General features: G+C 40.9%; 1 protein-coding gene across 1 annotated transcript in view; it reads left to right on the plus strand.

Annotated features, from left to right (window-relative positions):
• The window catches only part of LOC132862663 (protoheme IX farnesyltransferase, mitochondrial), a 48003-nt gene that overhangs the window by 31690 nt on the left and 3308 nt on the right, over positions 1 to 13005 (plus strand). The window contains exon 5 of the mRNA XM_060894812.1: positions 6032 to 6102. Within this exon, the coding sequence (XP_060750795.1) occupies positions 6032 to 6102 (71 nt within the window). The remainder of the gene's footprint in view (positions 1 to 6031; positions 6103 to 13005) is intronic.

Here is a 13005-nt window from a genome sequence, read left to right on the forward strand (position 1 = left end):
TAAGGGTGGACACTTGACAATCAAACCCTTCCTCGAAGCTGTTGTCACAGATTTGGAAGGACATAATCTTATAGGGAGGCACGGAACCCAAACCTAACAACAGTAATGGTCTTTAGGCTGAATGGCCAAATGTCCACAGCCATACTCCAACTTCTAGAGGAAAGTCTTTCCAAAAGAATTTATTTTTTATATATATATAGCTGCAAATGGGGTTGTCTGAAAAGCACAACTGAAGCCTGTCCTGGTGTCCACAAACTTTCGACAATATAGTGGATGACTAATCAGCATATAAAAGCTTACACCAGGCCAGAGTTTCATTATGATTGATTACTGCATTTGTCAACATGTTGGATGAGTGATGGAACATCTGCTTCTATCCTGTTCACAACTGTTAACAGGTGGATATGATCTGTGGTTACAGCTGACTACCAGAGAGTAGGGTTTGTGTCTATACTTTAAAACATGCATGTCGGATCTTTATAATCACTTCCAATATTTTCTTCACCCACCGAATTGGTTTATTCTTGTTTTTTTTTTTGTGCATGTTGGATTTCAGTCTATAGACTCCAGATCTGGAACCTTCTTCTGCGGCTCGGTTCACACACTGCATCAGGCTTTGTTGATTTGATCTTATGTCCAGATGATCTAGACATGTAGCCAGATTGCTGCTTGTTGTGAAACACATTAGGAAAGCGTTCTGTTTGTTACCCGTGAAACTCCAGAAACCGGTCTGTGCACCTGGTTTTTGATTGCTTGCAGCTCTAGATTGTTGAGCCTTGTTTTTTTGTTGATTCAAACTCTTGGATCATTTCATCTTGGGCTTGTGTGAATGGAGAACTTGGTTTTTAGATCTTCCAGATCCTGTTGATGCATTTGCTATGTGCCAGGTGGTCAAATGTACACAACATTTTATGCTCACTAGCATACACTTCCTTGGAATCAGACTTCCTCCCTTGGACACTATTCTTCTTGTGGTATCTGTGTTCTGGTGGATTCTCTTGTGATACAGTAAATGAATTATTTGCACTGCACATTCTTTCTCTTTCATCGCTAGGTCACAGCGTGACGCAGCGTATATGGTTAAACTGTTTACAAACTACATAACCATTGAGCACCTTGTGCTTGGATACTCTTTATTTTTTATGTACGGGCTTGCAATTTTAAGCAGATACATCGTATATATCTATACTCGGCTCACACTTTCACAGCGATCAATCAGCTTTTCTTCACGTCGACGGCTTCACCGCATACGCGCACGCATTTGTTTCCCTTCAAGCTTGCCGAAAATCAAATAATAAGAGACGTGGGATTCATCAGTTTCTGTCTTAGTAAAGATCGTTCTCTTATATACACTTTTAAAAAATGGTCAGTGCTTAGTGCAAGGCCTTGCTTTTGGGTGTACTGTGTAGAAGGAATAGCTTGAAGGGGAACAAGAGTGAGTGAGTGAGTGAGTGATGATCTGAACCAGATGATCCATACAATTTGAATGATTGAGGGTAAGAATGAGAATGGACAAAGTGAGAGGACACACTGCCAGGATGCTTAGAGTTTCTGTCAAGCCCAGAAAATAGGAGAATTCTTGAGCTGCAATCCAGCTGTTTTTCATACATCCTCAGTCTCTAATGTAGCCATGCTCATTTCAAAAGTTTAATAAATTCACTTTTCTGTGGCTTTTATGGTCACACTCTTCTTCTCATTTTTGCTGCCAGCCAACAGTCACGTTGGCATCCAAGCATGTAGCTTCACACGAATCAGCCTGCTTATTTCCTCCTCCCAAAAAAAAGTAAGCGATTTATTATTTAAATGATGCACTCAACTTGTATGTCTGAAATATTTACTTATTATGTTGACTTTGTAGAAGCCAACATTCTGTTTTCCTATTTCAGCTTAGACAAAAATTTATAAGAATTTAATGCAGCCTAGGGCTTTCGAGCCACATGCACCAAATTCGGATATGTTGTAGATATGGTCTGGTCTGAAGTTTGTTGTTATGACTTTTCTAAGCGATCCGAGTACCGGTACTTCCGGTACCGGGTCTCAAAGTGGCCTTTTTTCCCATAGACTCCCATTATAAACTTTGGAGGTTTATAACTCGGCAAGCTTTCGGTTGTCCCGCAGCCCCGCCCCCAAAATATGCAAAATCAAAAAACTTTGTGACATATCAAAACACTCAGAACAATGAGGGGAACTTCCTCATGTGTATTCTGATGATGTCACGTGATGTCACATGAAAATAAAAAAATTTGCACAACATGGGCATGTGATATATCAAAACACTCAGAACAATGAGGGGAACTTCCTCAGGAGTATTTGGATGACGTCACATGCTCATCTCCACTTGCCTCCAAATGTTTTGGCACCCTATCTTTCTGTCCACTTGCCTCCAAAAGTAACACTGACCCTTATGTCCACTCGCCTCCAAAAAGCACCGGCCTTTGCGAATACTTGCCTCGTCAAAGCCAACATCAAAGTTTGTCACGACGAACTTTACAAATCTAGTTAGGTTTGGAAACGCATCTTGAACTGAAGATTTTGCCTTTGTCTGTAGGTCTACACCAGGACTGATTCTGGGCTTGTTATAACAGGGTTGTGTTTGTGAGTCGAATTCGTTGCCAACCACGGATCATTTCCACAGTCCATCACTTTCATGGTTTACAAATTGGTAGGCACTTTAAAAATGTACCAATTATTTTCTCTTTCTGTACCAACACTCAAGCAGTGAGGACATAATGAGATTCATAATGACGTGTGCAAATTAGAGCTCCTGTTTATGAAAGTAAGTTTTAGATATCAATCACGCGTTCCATCTTCTCTGCTCAACACCACCCTTTTCCTGCCATCAAGAATCCCTGAAATATGAAGTAAGGAGACAAATAATCGTGTTAATTTCTGTGCAACCAAAGAGTGCATAGCATTCAAACACGATGCAGCCCGGGCCCAGATGTGGAAGAATTGTCCCCCAGACCACCGTTTTCGAGAGGACCGTGCATCACTGCTGGCAGTCTGGACTGTTTCCAGGCTTAAAAACAGTTTTCACACATCACCAAACTCCCTAATTTAACACTAATATCTTTTGGATTTACTGAGCCACCCAGTGCAGATTTATTGCTTTTTCTCAATTATTTCAGATGCTGGTAATACACAGGCTTGCATACGATTATGGCTCGTCGCTCTTTCCAAAACCACCACGGACACATCAGCTTTCAGGCCTTGAGCCTTTTTCTCCAAGTAAAGGCATTATTAGAGCTTGGCCAGCAATCCTGAGGATCACACTCGAGCCAGAACCCTCACCCCATTTCTTTTTCTGACCTCTTGATGCGCTTTCTGACCCAGGAAATAGAATTAACACCTCAACCCTCAAACTGAGCTCCCTTAGCGCGGCCTGCAGCTGCTGCGGTCCTGCCCCATGCCTCTAATGGCTGAAGGAATAAAACTGAGCCTTTGCAGATCCTATGCTGCACTTTTACACAGCAGATGTTGGGCTTTAGCTTCCCCAAGTCATCTCAGATGACATCGGTCCATGTTGGATGGAGCTGCCAAAGCCTGTTGAGGGGGAAAATGAAAAACCATCAATCTCGAGTGTCACCTCTTGGACGTGTTTGTCACTGTTCATTTTTTTTTTTTTTTTTCTTCTGTTGAGAAATTGTGCTGGCTTGCTTATACAATTTAAACCCATCTGTGTGATATGTCAGACAAACAATAACTGTCATTCTTGTTAAATGAAAACTCCACCCTGAAATCCATTAAACAGTGTTGAAACCTAAGGGGTATCTTTAGCAAATTTGGTGACAATTTGTTGATTGGAAGAAGTTGTGACCCATGCTGACGTCACAGAGGGTATTAGGTGGTACATTTAGGTGGAGACGAAGCGACCGCTAAGGGCTTTTTTACACCTGGTCACTTCATGTGTTGTCTCTGATCCGATAGCTATCTGATTTGTTAAAACTGTTCCGTTTACATCAGGCCACATAAATGCGTCTCGGCGAATCGGATATCGATCCGATCTTTCTACTCCAGGCCAAAAGGCTAATATATTTGACCTCATTTCCGGGGTAACTGAAATGGAACACGCTTTGGTGTATGCGGTTTTCAGAATGCGATAAAAAAGAAGACGAAAAAACTTGTTACGACGGTTATGCTACAAAAAACAGCGTTTTTGTTTCTGGCGCGATGCACGACTCGTGAGTCACTTGCGAGTGTCGTACTTCCGTTTGGGAGGAGTTTAGTGCTGACGTATGTGGCTTGAACAACCACATCCCAGACCACCTCCTGAAGTGGTTTGAACGATCGGATCTATATCCGTCTCGAAAACGTTTCGGAGGACATTTAGACCTGGTCTTTTTACCATCGGATAGATATCTGATCACAGAAAACGCAGGAAGTGACCAGGTGTAAAAAGCCCCTAAATCCCACTACACCACTATCAATAGGCGGTGACATTTAATAGACGGAAACTCAGCAAAACATAAGTGAATGTCTAGTTTTAAATAAGAGCAAGAGATTCTTTTCTCATGTTTAATATCTTCTTAATGAACAAATTTTGGTGTTCCAGGAACGCGTATCAACTATACAGCATTATAGCAGAACCTTTGCGTGGTTATTTACTGATCTGCAAGATGATGAGTATAAAGGCATTAACAGCCATATTAAGATCAAACTCGGAAGCTTTGAGAGTTGATCTGTTTGAGTAGATTGTACAGATGAGGAGGTGAAAAATGATTGACAGATTTAAAAGCTGCTCCGTCACTCTCTTTAGGTAGATACGATCCATGGGACAAATCCCTTCATCAGCTGCTAGTCACATATTTGCAGTGTGGTTAATATAGATGGTAAAATGTTAAAATTAAAAATTAACCTTCGGTTGTTTTGATTAGCATGTTAATTATCAAAAACACGAAAAAAGCAACCGATAGGATGATATTTTCTTTCAAGGTTTCCGTTAATTACAGAAGAATATATATATATATATATATATATATATATATATATATATATATATATATATATATATATATACACTCTCAAAGTAAGCAAACTCTTGTCATGTGTCATCTTTTCCATGGCAAAGTGTTAGGTCTCTTATTTCTCCAAGAAAACACACACGCTTTGTGTAAATTGTTCCTGACCACAGAGCCTTCTCCGACGTCTGACCATAATTTAAAACAGGAGAAAGAAAAGTGGGCTATCTGTTTATTAGTTCTTTTATGTGAGCTGTATTTCATTTGTAATGCATCCTGGGATTCACCGGTTGAAATGGTCTGCTATCTGTTTTGTTCATTAGGTGTGGACTTGCGCACTAGGATTAACTGGTTCCTGACTTCAGGCACCCCATGTGTTTGTATTTTAGCCACACATTGTGGTTTCCCAGGGGTGGCTTTTCAGCAGACTCCCCAGGAGAAGGCCATAAAACAAAAGGAATAAGCAGTTTTTCGTCATAATTGTCCCCTTATGCACTACCGAGAACCCCCGAACGCACACGTAACCGTCTGACTATGTGTCACTTGCCGCATTCTGCCTCTGTAGTGATTCTCCCACAGTAATTAAGTGCAGCATTGATGAGTCCACAGAGTGTCTGATTGACCAGTTTCATTTTTTTTAAGTGATTAATTTTGTGCCAGCTCAATAAGCTTCTCATACACTGGTGTGAGACAGAATGGTGCTGGAAACAGATGTTTGGTCTTGGCATTGAGGGATAATAGTCACGTTTCTGAAGTGTTCTTGTTTGTTCTTTGGCAGAAGACAAAGCGTTCCTGTCAAGGAAATGACAACACTTTTGCTGACATGGTTTCTGAAACCTTCAAGTCGAAACGAACACAATTTAAAGCATTTCCTTGCATTTCCTGCCTTGAGCTAGTGTTCCCAAGCGGCTGTGTCCTTACTCTAGATTATTCGAGTCTGTGAAAGCCTAGAGCTGCTCAGTGTATGACCACTAGTTTATTGGATAAAAGCTCTCACATTTTGTCTCATCACTTTGTATTACTGTGTAGTGTCTTGTCTTAATCATCTTTTTCCCCTTACTGTTTTTCCACAGTACTTCGAGGTGCCCTTTGATTCCAACATGAACCGTACGAAAAACAGGCCGTTAGTCCGAGGACAAATAAGGTGAGTTTTTCACTCTTGAAGCTTGAAGCCCTGGATGGGGATTATCAATGTTTTAAAAAATTCTCTGCCCTTTAGTTTCGCTTGTCTATAAGATCTTAGTGATCAACTTTGGCAGCCACTTATTTCCAGGGATTTCAGTACAGCGTAACAGATATTGCGTCATCAGGTAGGCGTGGCCTATTTGATAATCTAACCCTAACCGTACTTTATGGTTGTTTATTTGTTTTTTTCTTCGTAGTATGCTGGTTTTTTTGAAAGAAGGCGTTTTCCCAAAACCTCCGGAAACACGCCCACCTTACGTCGTGGTAACGAAACCCACTGGAATTTATCGCCTGCCGATCGACTTTATTTTATGATGCAGAGTTTATATCCTGGTGGGTGTGGTCTCTTCCTGAATGACACCCTGTCCCCGTCCTCCACGGGACTCGTTTAAGTTTGTGAAGTTAAGACACTGAAATCTCACAACTGTTCAACTCGATTGAGATCTTAAAGTTGTTTTTTTTTTTTTTTTTTTTTGACAACACAATCCAACGCCATTATAAAAGCGATTACGTTTAGCAATGACGATGTTCATTACTTCAGTACAGTCCTAGGGACCTGCAAAATCTCAATGCAAAGATGCATGCAGTGTAGTTTTTCCTTTCATTTGTCACAGTCTGTATTACGTATGCCCTTCATTGAGGGAAGAAAATAGCTTGTGCATCTCTTTATGCTTTTGATGAGTACCATAATTTCACTTTTCGTGTTCACCCATCTGTCATTGTTAAACCTTCACAGGCTGAACATCATTTTTTGCTCTCAAGGCTCTCATTATAATAAGTAGGTTGTGAATAAACTATGAGTCTGGACACATTGCTAAGGTCAGCTTGCTGCTGTCAGCTTCTCTTTTTACACTCTAAAGACCTCAGGCGGTGTAATGTCTGGATAAGGTTGAGCCTGTCGGTATTAGCGGCCCTACGCCAGCGTTTATCTTCTGATGGCCGCTTACACACCTGTCCTGCGGAACCTGATCCAGGTGCATGAGCTGTCACTGACCTTCTGCTGTCTGCGCTTGCCTTCGGGATCTGATATGATGCCATGACGTGAAGAATATTTTTTATTTTTTGTGGACTAGTTTTGATGTTTAATTTGACACGTGACTTTACGAGATATTTTATTCCAGCCAACACAAGTGAGAGCGCTGTCGTTTATCCCAGGACCACCAAGCTGCTACTCCTGAACCTCTGAGCAAGACCCTTAATTGTTCAGCTGTGTGAACGAGAACTGGACGTCGCGCTGGAAAACGTTGTCTGCCAAATGACATAAATGTGTTTAGTCAATACGGTGCCACAATTTTGGTTGACACTGTATTTTTGTTAATCAGTTCACCGGTTAATAGCTATTATCGCCGCTTGCGTAAAGCCACGTAAACACACACTCGAGGTCAACAGCCTTTTGCTTGTTGCTAATCGGGTTTGTTAGTAGATTCTGATAGCAAAAGACCCCCTGACCTACGATTGAGTCACTTTCCACAACAAAGAGCTAATCAGTCAACATGACAAGGTAAAGACTGGCAGTCAAGTGAATCCAAACAGATCAAGCCAAACCGCTGGTTAATCCCTCCGCTCTATTCCTGCGTATTGTTCCTGAATACACACGCAAACACATTTCACACTGTAGGATCATGTGCTGGAATGCTCAAGATGACTCACTTTTTTTTTTTTTTTTTCCTTCTTTTTTTGCATCTGTTGGCGCTTTTGAAGCTTTACTTGCTGACATGTCTCACAGTCAACACAGCAGGATTGAGTGTTGTAGCTATAGTTTGGATCCAGAGCAGCTGCGCGAAAACACCTCCGGCTTCACTGACCTCGTTCAGACTAAGCGTTTCTCAGAGCGCCGATAAAGGCGCGAGCCGATGGCCGATAACCGCCATCTGTTAATCCCTTGGTTTTAAAGTTAAGCTCGAACATCTCTCCTGAGATATGTACTCGAAGTTAAATCCGTGAAGCCAAATTTATGACAGATATCGCTGCATTCTGTTTAAAGTGCATCCCTGAAGGTTCTCGCTAGAACTCTGCAACCGAGGTTCCCTTTCAGAGAGGTTCTTTTTGAGAGAAGCCATATTATGTTAGTAGAACGGTTTTCTCAAGGATTCATCTCAGTTGTAGCTTCTTAACGAAGTTCTACTTAGAGTCTTGTTTTTTTTTTGTTTTTTTCTATAAAGGTACGACTGTTTTTGGTTCTACAATTTGGTTCCACAGTTGAGTCAATAGACAGGCGACGGTGTGGTCATCTGATTCGCAATGTTTTTTAGAACCCTGGAAGTTCTGCTATTGGTGTCTACATGAAAGCTGACGAAGAGAAGATCCCTTTTACATAGAACCTTTGGCGTATCCCAAATCACACACTTGTACACTACCGTACACATCTTCGTAGTACATCTTTGTAGTAGTGTGTATAAGGAGGGGGGGAAAAGTGAAAAACGAAAGATGACACGACGAGACGTCTTCAAATTAGCACACGGTGTGGTTCATTTTTAACATTTTAGAATTCTGTCCTTGAAATTAGGAGGAAGGTTTCTTTCTGGATTGAGAGATTCAGTAAAGGTAAGGTAGAGGAGCAGCCAACACCCTTAAACAAACAACGCCACGTTCGTGCAGTCAGCCACGCAAACACAAGCGTCACCGTTCAACCCCATCCTTATAGCCATTAGCCTTGACATGGAGCAAGCCATTTGTTCACTTAAATGCAAACATTTCAGCAAGTGTTTGGTGTGTCAGCCCTGAGCATCGTGCCCTCTGGAGGCTTTGAAGTTTTGCTCTGATACGTGGAGTGACCCAAGAAGTCACGTCACACCAGCGTGCAAGCCGACACACCGAAACGTCCTTCAGCACGGCTTAACATCAGACCGGTGCACTGATACCCCTTATCGTGCTGTAGTATGTTCCGTACTCATATACTCATGTATTCTACACCTTTAATGGGCAAGAGCGAAGCGTAAACGTTCGTATACCTTTCAGTTAAAAAGCTTAGTTTCTTTTTATCATTTATGTTACAGCATTAAATAGAAATGGGAAAATTTGCATCTGAACCTCATGATAAGGTAAAAATGAGAGTTTTTAGGGATATATGATGTAGTAATAATACCAAAAATGGAGATCGTTTTTTTTTCTTCTTCATGATTTCATGAAAAGTGCTGCTATTAAAATTTAAAATAAATTTTGGTACTTTTTACGTTATAAAATGGCAACGTTTCATAGAGATTGTTCTTTACTTTCTTTCTTAATCAACTTTATTTTTATGAATCTTAAATATTAGCAATTTAGAAAGAATTTTTTTTTGTGTAAAAATGTAAAAAAAAGACGACGTTTTTTGTAGACATGGCGTCAAATAAGAGAAAACGGCGTCGACGGGATTTTATTAATTTTTTTAATATTATGACAAACTCATTTATTTGAACTAATTTATTATAGAAATGCGGATTGTGTGAGAATTGTGCGATAAAATTAGTCGTATCTCCCAGCAGCCCTGCTTTATATTCACTGAATATTATTATCTGTAACTGATATGAAGTGCTGTTATTAACAGTAATGACATAAACAAACATCAGTTTATTAATGGTGCTTGCAAAGCAGCATTATTACTATCCTGCATACTCTTACAGACAAAACTTCGGCGCGTAACTTGTCCTGTAGCTTTTGTCCTAGATCCATGAATGAGGTGTCAAATTGACCGAGGTGTGCTATGTGCTCATTGAGGAGAGGTGTGCTATGACTTTTATAAGCAATCTGAGTACCGGTACTTCCGGTACCGGGTCTCAAAGTGGCCTTTTTCCCATAGACTCCCATTATAAACTTTGGAGGTTTATAACTCGGCAAGCTTTCGAACTATCTACACCAAACTCGGCCAGCTCCTTTAGGGTGATACTCTGAACAAACTTTTAAATTGGTGTACCGACTGGTCTCCCAGTTGTGTGGCAGCCCCACCCTCAAAATATGCAAAATCAAAAAACTTTTTACAACATGGACATGTGACATATCAAAACACTCAGAACAATGAGGGGAACTTCCTCACGTGTATTCTGATGATGTCACGTGATTTCACGTGTATATAAAAATTTGCACAACATGGACATATCATATGTGACATATCAAAACACTCAGCACGATGAGGGGAACTTGCCACGTGCAAGCACCATTCACATTTTCTTCAGGAAATGTACGTTCTAGTTTATTTATTTATTTTATTTTATTTTTTTGTTAAACCTTTAGTTTGATTTCATATATAGTGAGGTTTAGATCTGGAGCTGTGGTCTGATCAGTTACAGTGATGTCTGGGAACTGGAGGTCACCAAAATGGTCACTGAACCCTCGCTTTTTTTAATCTTGTTGTGAGATCTCACATGATGGACTTGTGAAAATGAATATGGCTTTCAGAACAAAAAGCACATTTAGATTGTCCATCTTCTCCTCGGCTGCAGCGGCAGCGTGAGTGGAGTTTACACATGTAGGATTACAAATCTGTTAGCAGCGTTAAACCCAACATGCTGAATGCGTTCCTGCTGCATGTTGTATGGAATTGTTTTATGAAACTTCAAGCAAGACCGTGATCGAAAGGCGGTTCGTGAGATCGAGTGAAGGACGTGAGGGAGTATACGACTCAAATCCAATTATCCGGCTAACTTCTTTACGATTGTTGTGGCTGGTGGCGTAACTGAATCCGTGTGTCAGGAGCAGCATCACGGCCACCTCACCAGTCCAAGTATTCTCCCACTGGAGTCGGATGCAATCGGACTCTGAGTGGTTCCAGCGTCGGCGACGGCACTGTGAATCGGTCCATAGAGCAGCTGTTGATTTTAGTAAGATATTTTATTAATTTAATAGTAAAGGTGGGTCGAGGTGACGGAGTGGTTCAGAGTTATAAATGAAGACCAGAGCTCCATTAGCTGCTTTTGTTCTGTTAAAACTTTTTCAGAATACAGAATTCATATTGGATATTAAAGTGAAGGATCAGACAGACAGGCAGGCAGAGACACACACACACACACACACCCAGTCAGACACACACAGATACAGACACACACACAGGGAGAGCGAGAGACACACACAGACACGCATATACACACATACAGACACACACAGGGAGAGAGAAAAACACACGGTGAGAGACACAGACACACACACACACAGTCACACTCACACAGATACAGACACACACACTCACTCACACACACAGGGAGAGAGAGAGAGACACATATACACACACACACACACACACACACACAGAGACACACACACACAGAAACACACATAGGGAGAGAGAGAAACACAAGGTGAGAGACACACACACGGAGAGAGACACGAATAGACAGACACACACCGGGAGAGAGAGAGACACACACAGACAAGCATATATACACACACACACACAGGGGGGGAGAGAGAGAGAGACACACACATGTGGAGAGAGAGAGAGACACACACACTCACTCACACACACAGGGAGAGAGAGAGAGACACACAGAAACACAAGGTGAGACACACACACACGGAGATAGACACAAATAGACAGACACACACACCGGGAGAGAGAGACACACCCACACGGTGAGAGAGACACACGCGCACGGAGAGAGATGCGGACAGACAGAAACACTCGCACACACACGGAGGGACGGACACACATGTAGAGAGAACAACTTTATAACATAGAAGAAATAAAGCTGTGACAGTTAAAATGTGCATAAGAATATATGTTAGTTATATACACAACACAAATGTACATATACATGTATAGAGTTTTGTCTGCGCAGTGTGTGTGTGTGTTACGTACAACAGTAACCATGGTCACATTATATAGCTGCTGCTGTTGACCGTGTGGATTTTATTACTGTAACATTGTAAGAATTTACTTTTCTTGGTCCTGTCATTAAAATGACACAGAAGCTGACACGGGATTAAATAAATAAATAAATAAATAAATAAAATGATTCATTTAACCTGGTTAAATATTTGTGTGTTAAATTTGAAGTGTACAATTTAAAGTTCAGTGTCTGCGCTGGACCTCAGCATATATTATCTATTTTAACATTTAATCCAACACGCATGAATATCAAATAAATTTATTTATTTATTTATTTATTTATTAAATAAATTCTGTTCATTAGGGATCAGAAAATCTCCAGCCCTCCTTGTGTAAAGCCTCAGTGTCACAGTGTCTCTTTTTAAAGCCACTATACAAATAATAGAATAGTATAAAGTGAGCGTAGTGGCTTATCACTGATCCCTCGCTCTTCACACACACACACACACGTATAAGCACCACATAAAAGGTTTATAAGAGCAGTAATCGCAGTTATGAGGAATTTCCAGCTCTCAGGCTGTTTTTTTCTTCTTCTTCTTCTTTGGTCTCTATCTGGATCTCCCTTTAATTTATGGAGTATTTAGCTGTGAATTTGAAGCAGGCTTTGACTGTTTTTAATGAAGAAAAGAAAGGACTAAAGGGCCAGCGCTCGTGCCTAACTAGTAGAAGTGTGCTAATGTAGGGTTTGATGTGCAGCACGTGCCTGAACCCCTTTGTTTCTGACACACACACACACTGAAACACTTACCACAGCAGATGCTCTTCATTTCTTCAGGTTATTTATGACTTTTGTGAGCTTGTATACTGTGTGTGTGTATTACACCATGTCACACTCATTCAGTTATAGTGCCTGATATCTAATTAATCATTTATCCCTCTCTCTCTGTCTTTTTCTTTTCTCTCTCTCTCTCTCTCTCTCTCTCTCTCTCTCTCTCTCTCTCTCTCTCTCTCTGTCTCTCTCTTTCCATGTCTCTTATTCTCTCTCTCTCTCTCTCTCTCTCTCTCTCTCTTTCCTTTTCTCTGTCTCTGTGTTTCTCTTTCCATGTCTCTTATTCTCTCTCT

Source organism: Tachysurus vachellii, chromosome 2 (assembly GCF_030014155.1).
Source record: "Tachysurus vachellii isolate PV-2020 chromosome 2, HZAU_Pvac_v1, whole genome shotgun sequence".
NCBI classification, from domain to species: Eukaryota; Metazoa; Chordata; class Actinopteri; order Siluriformes; family Bagridae; genus Tachysurus; species Tachysurus vachellii.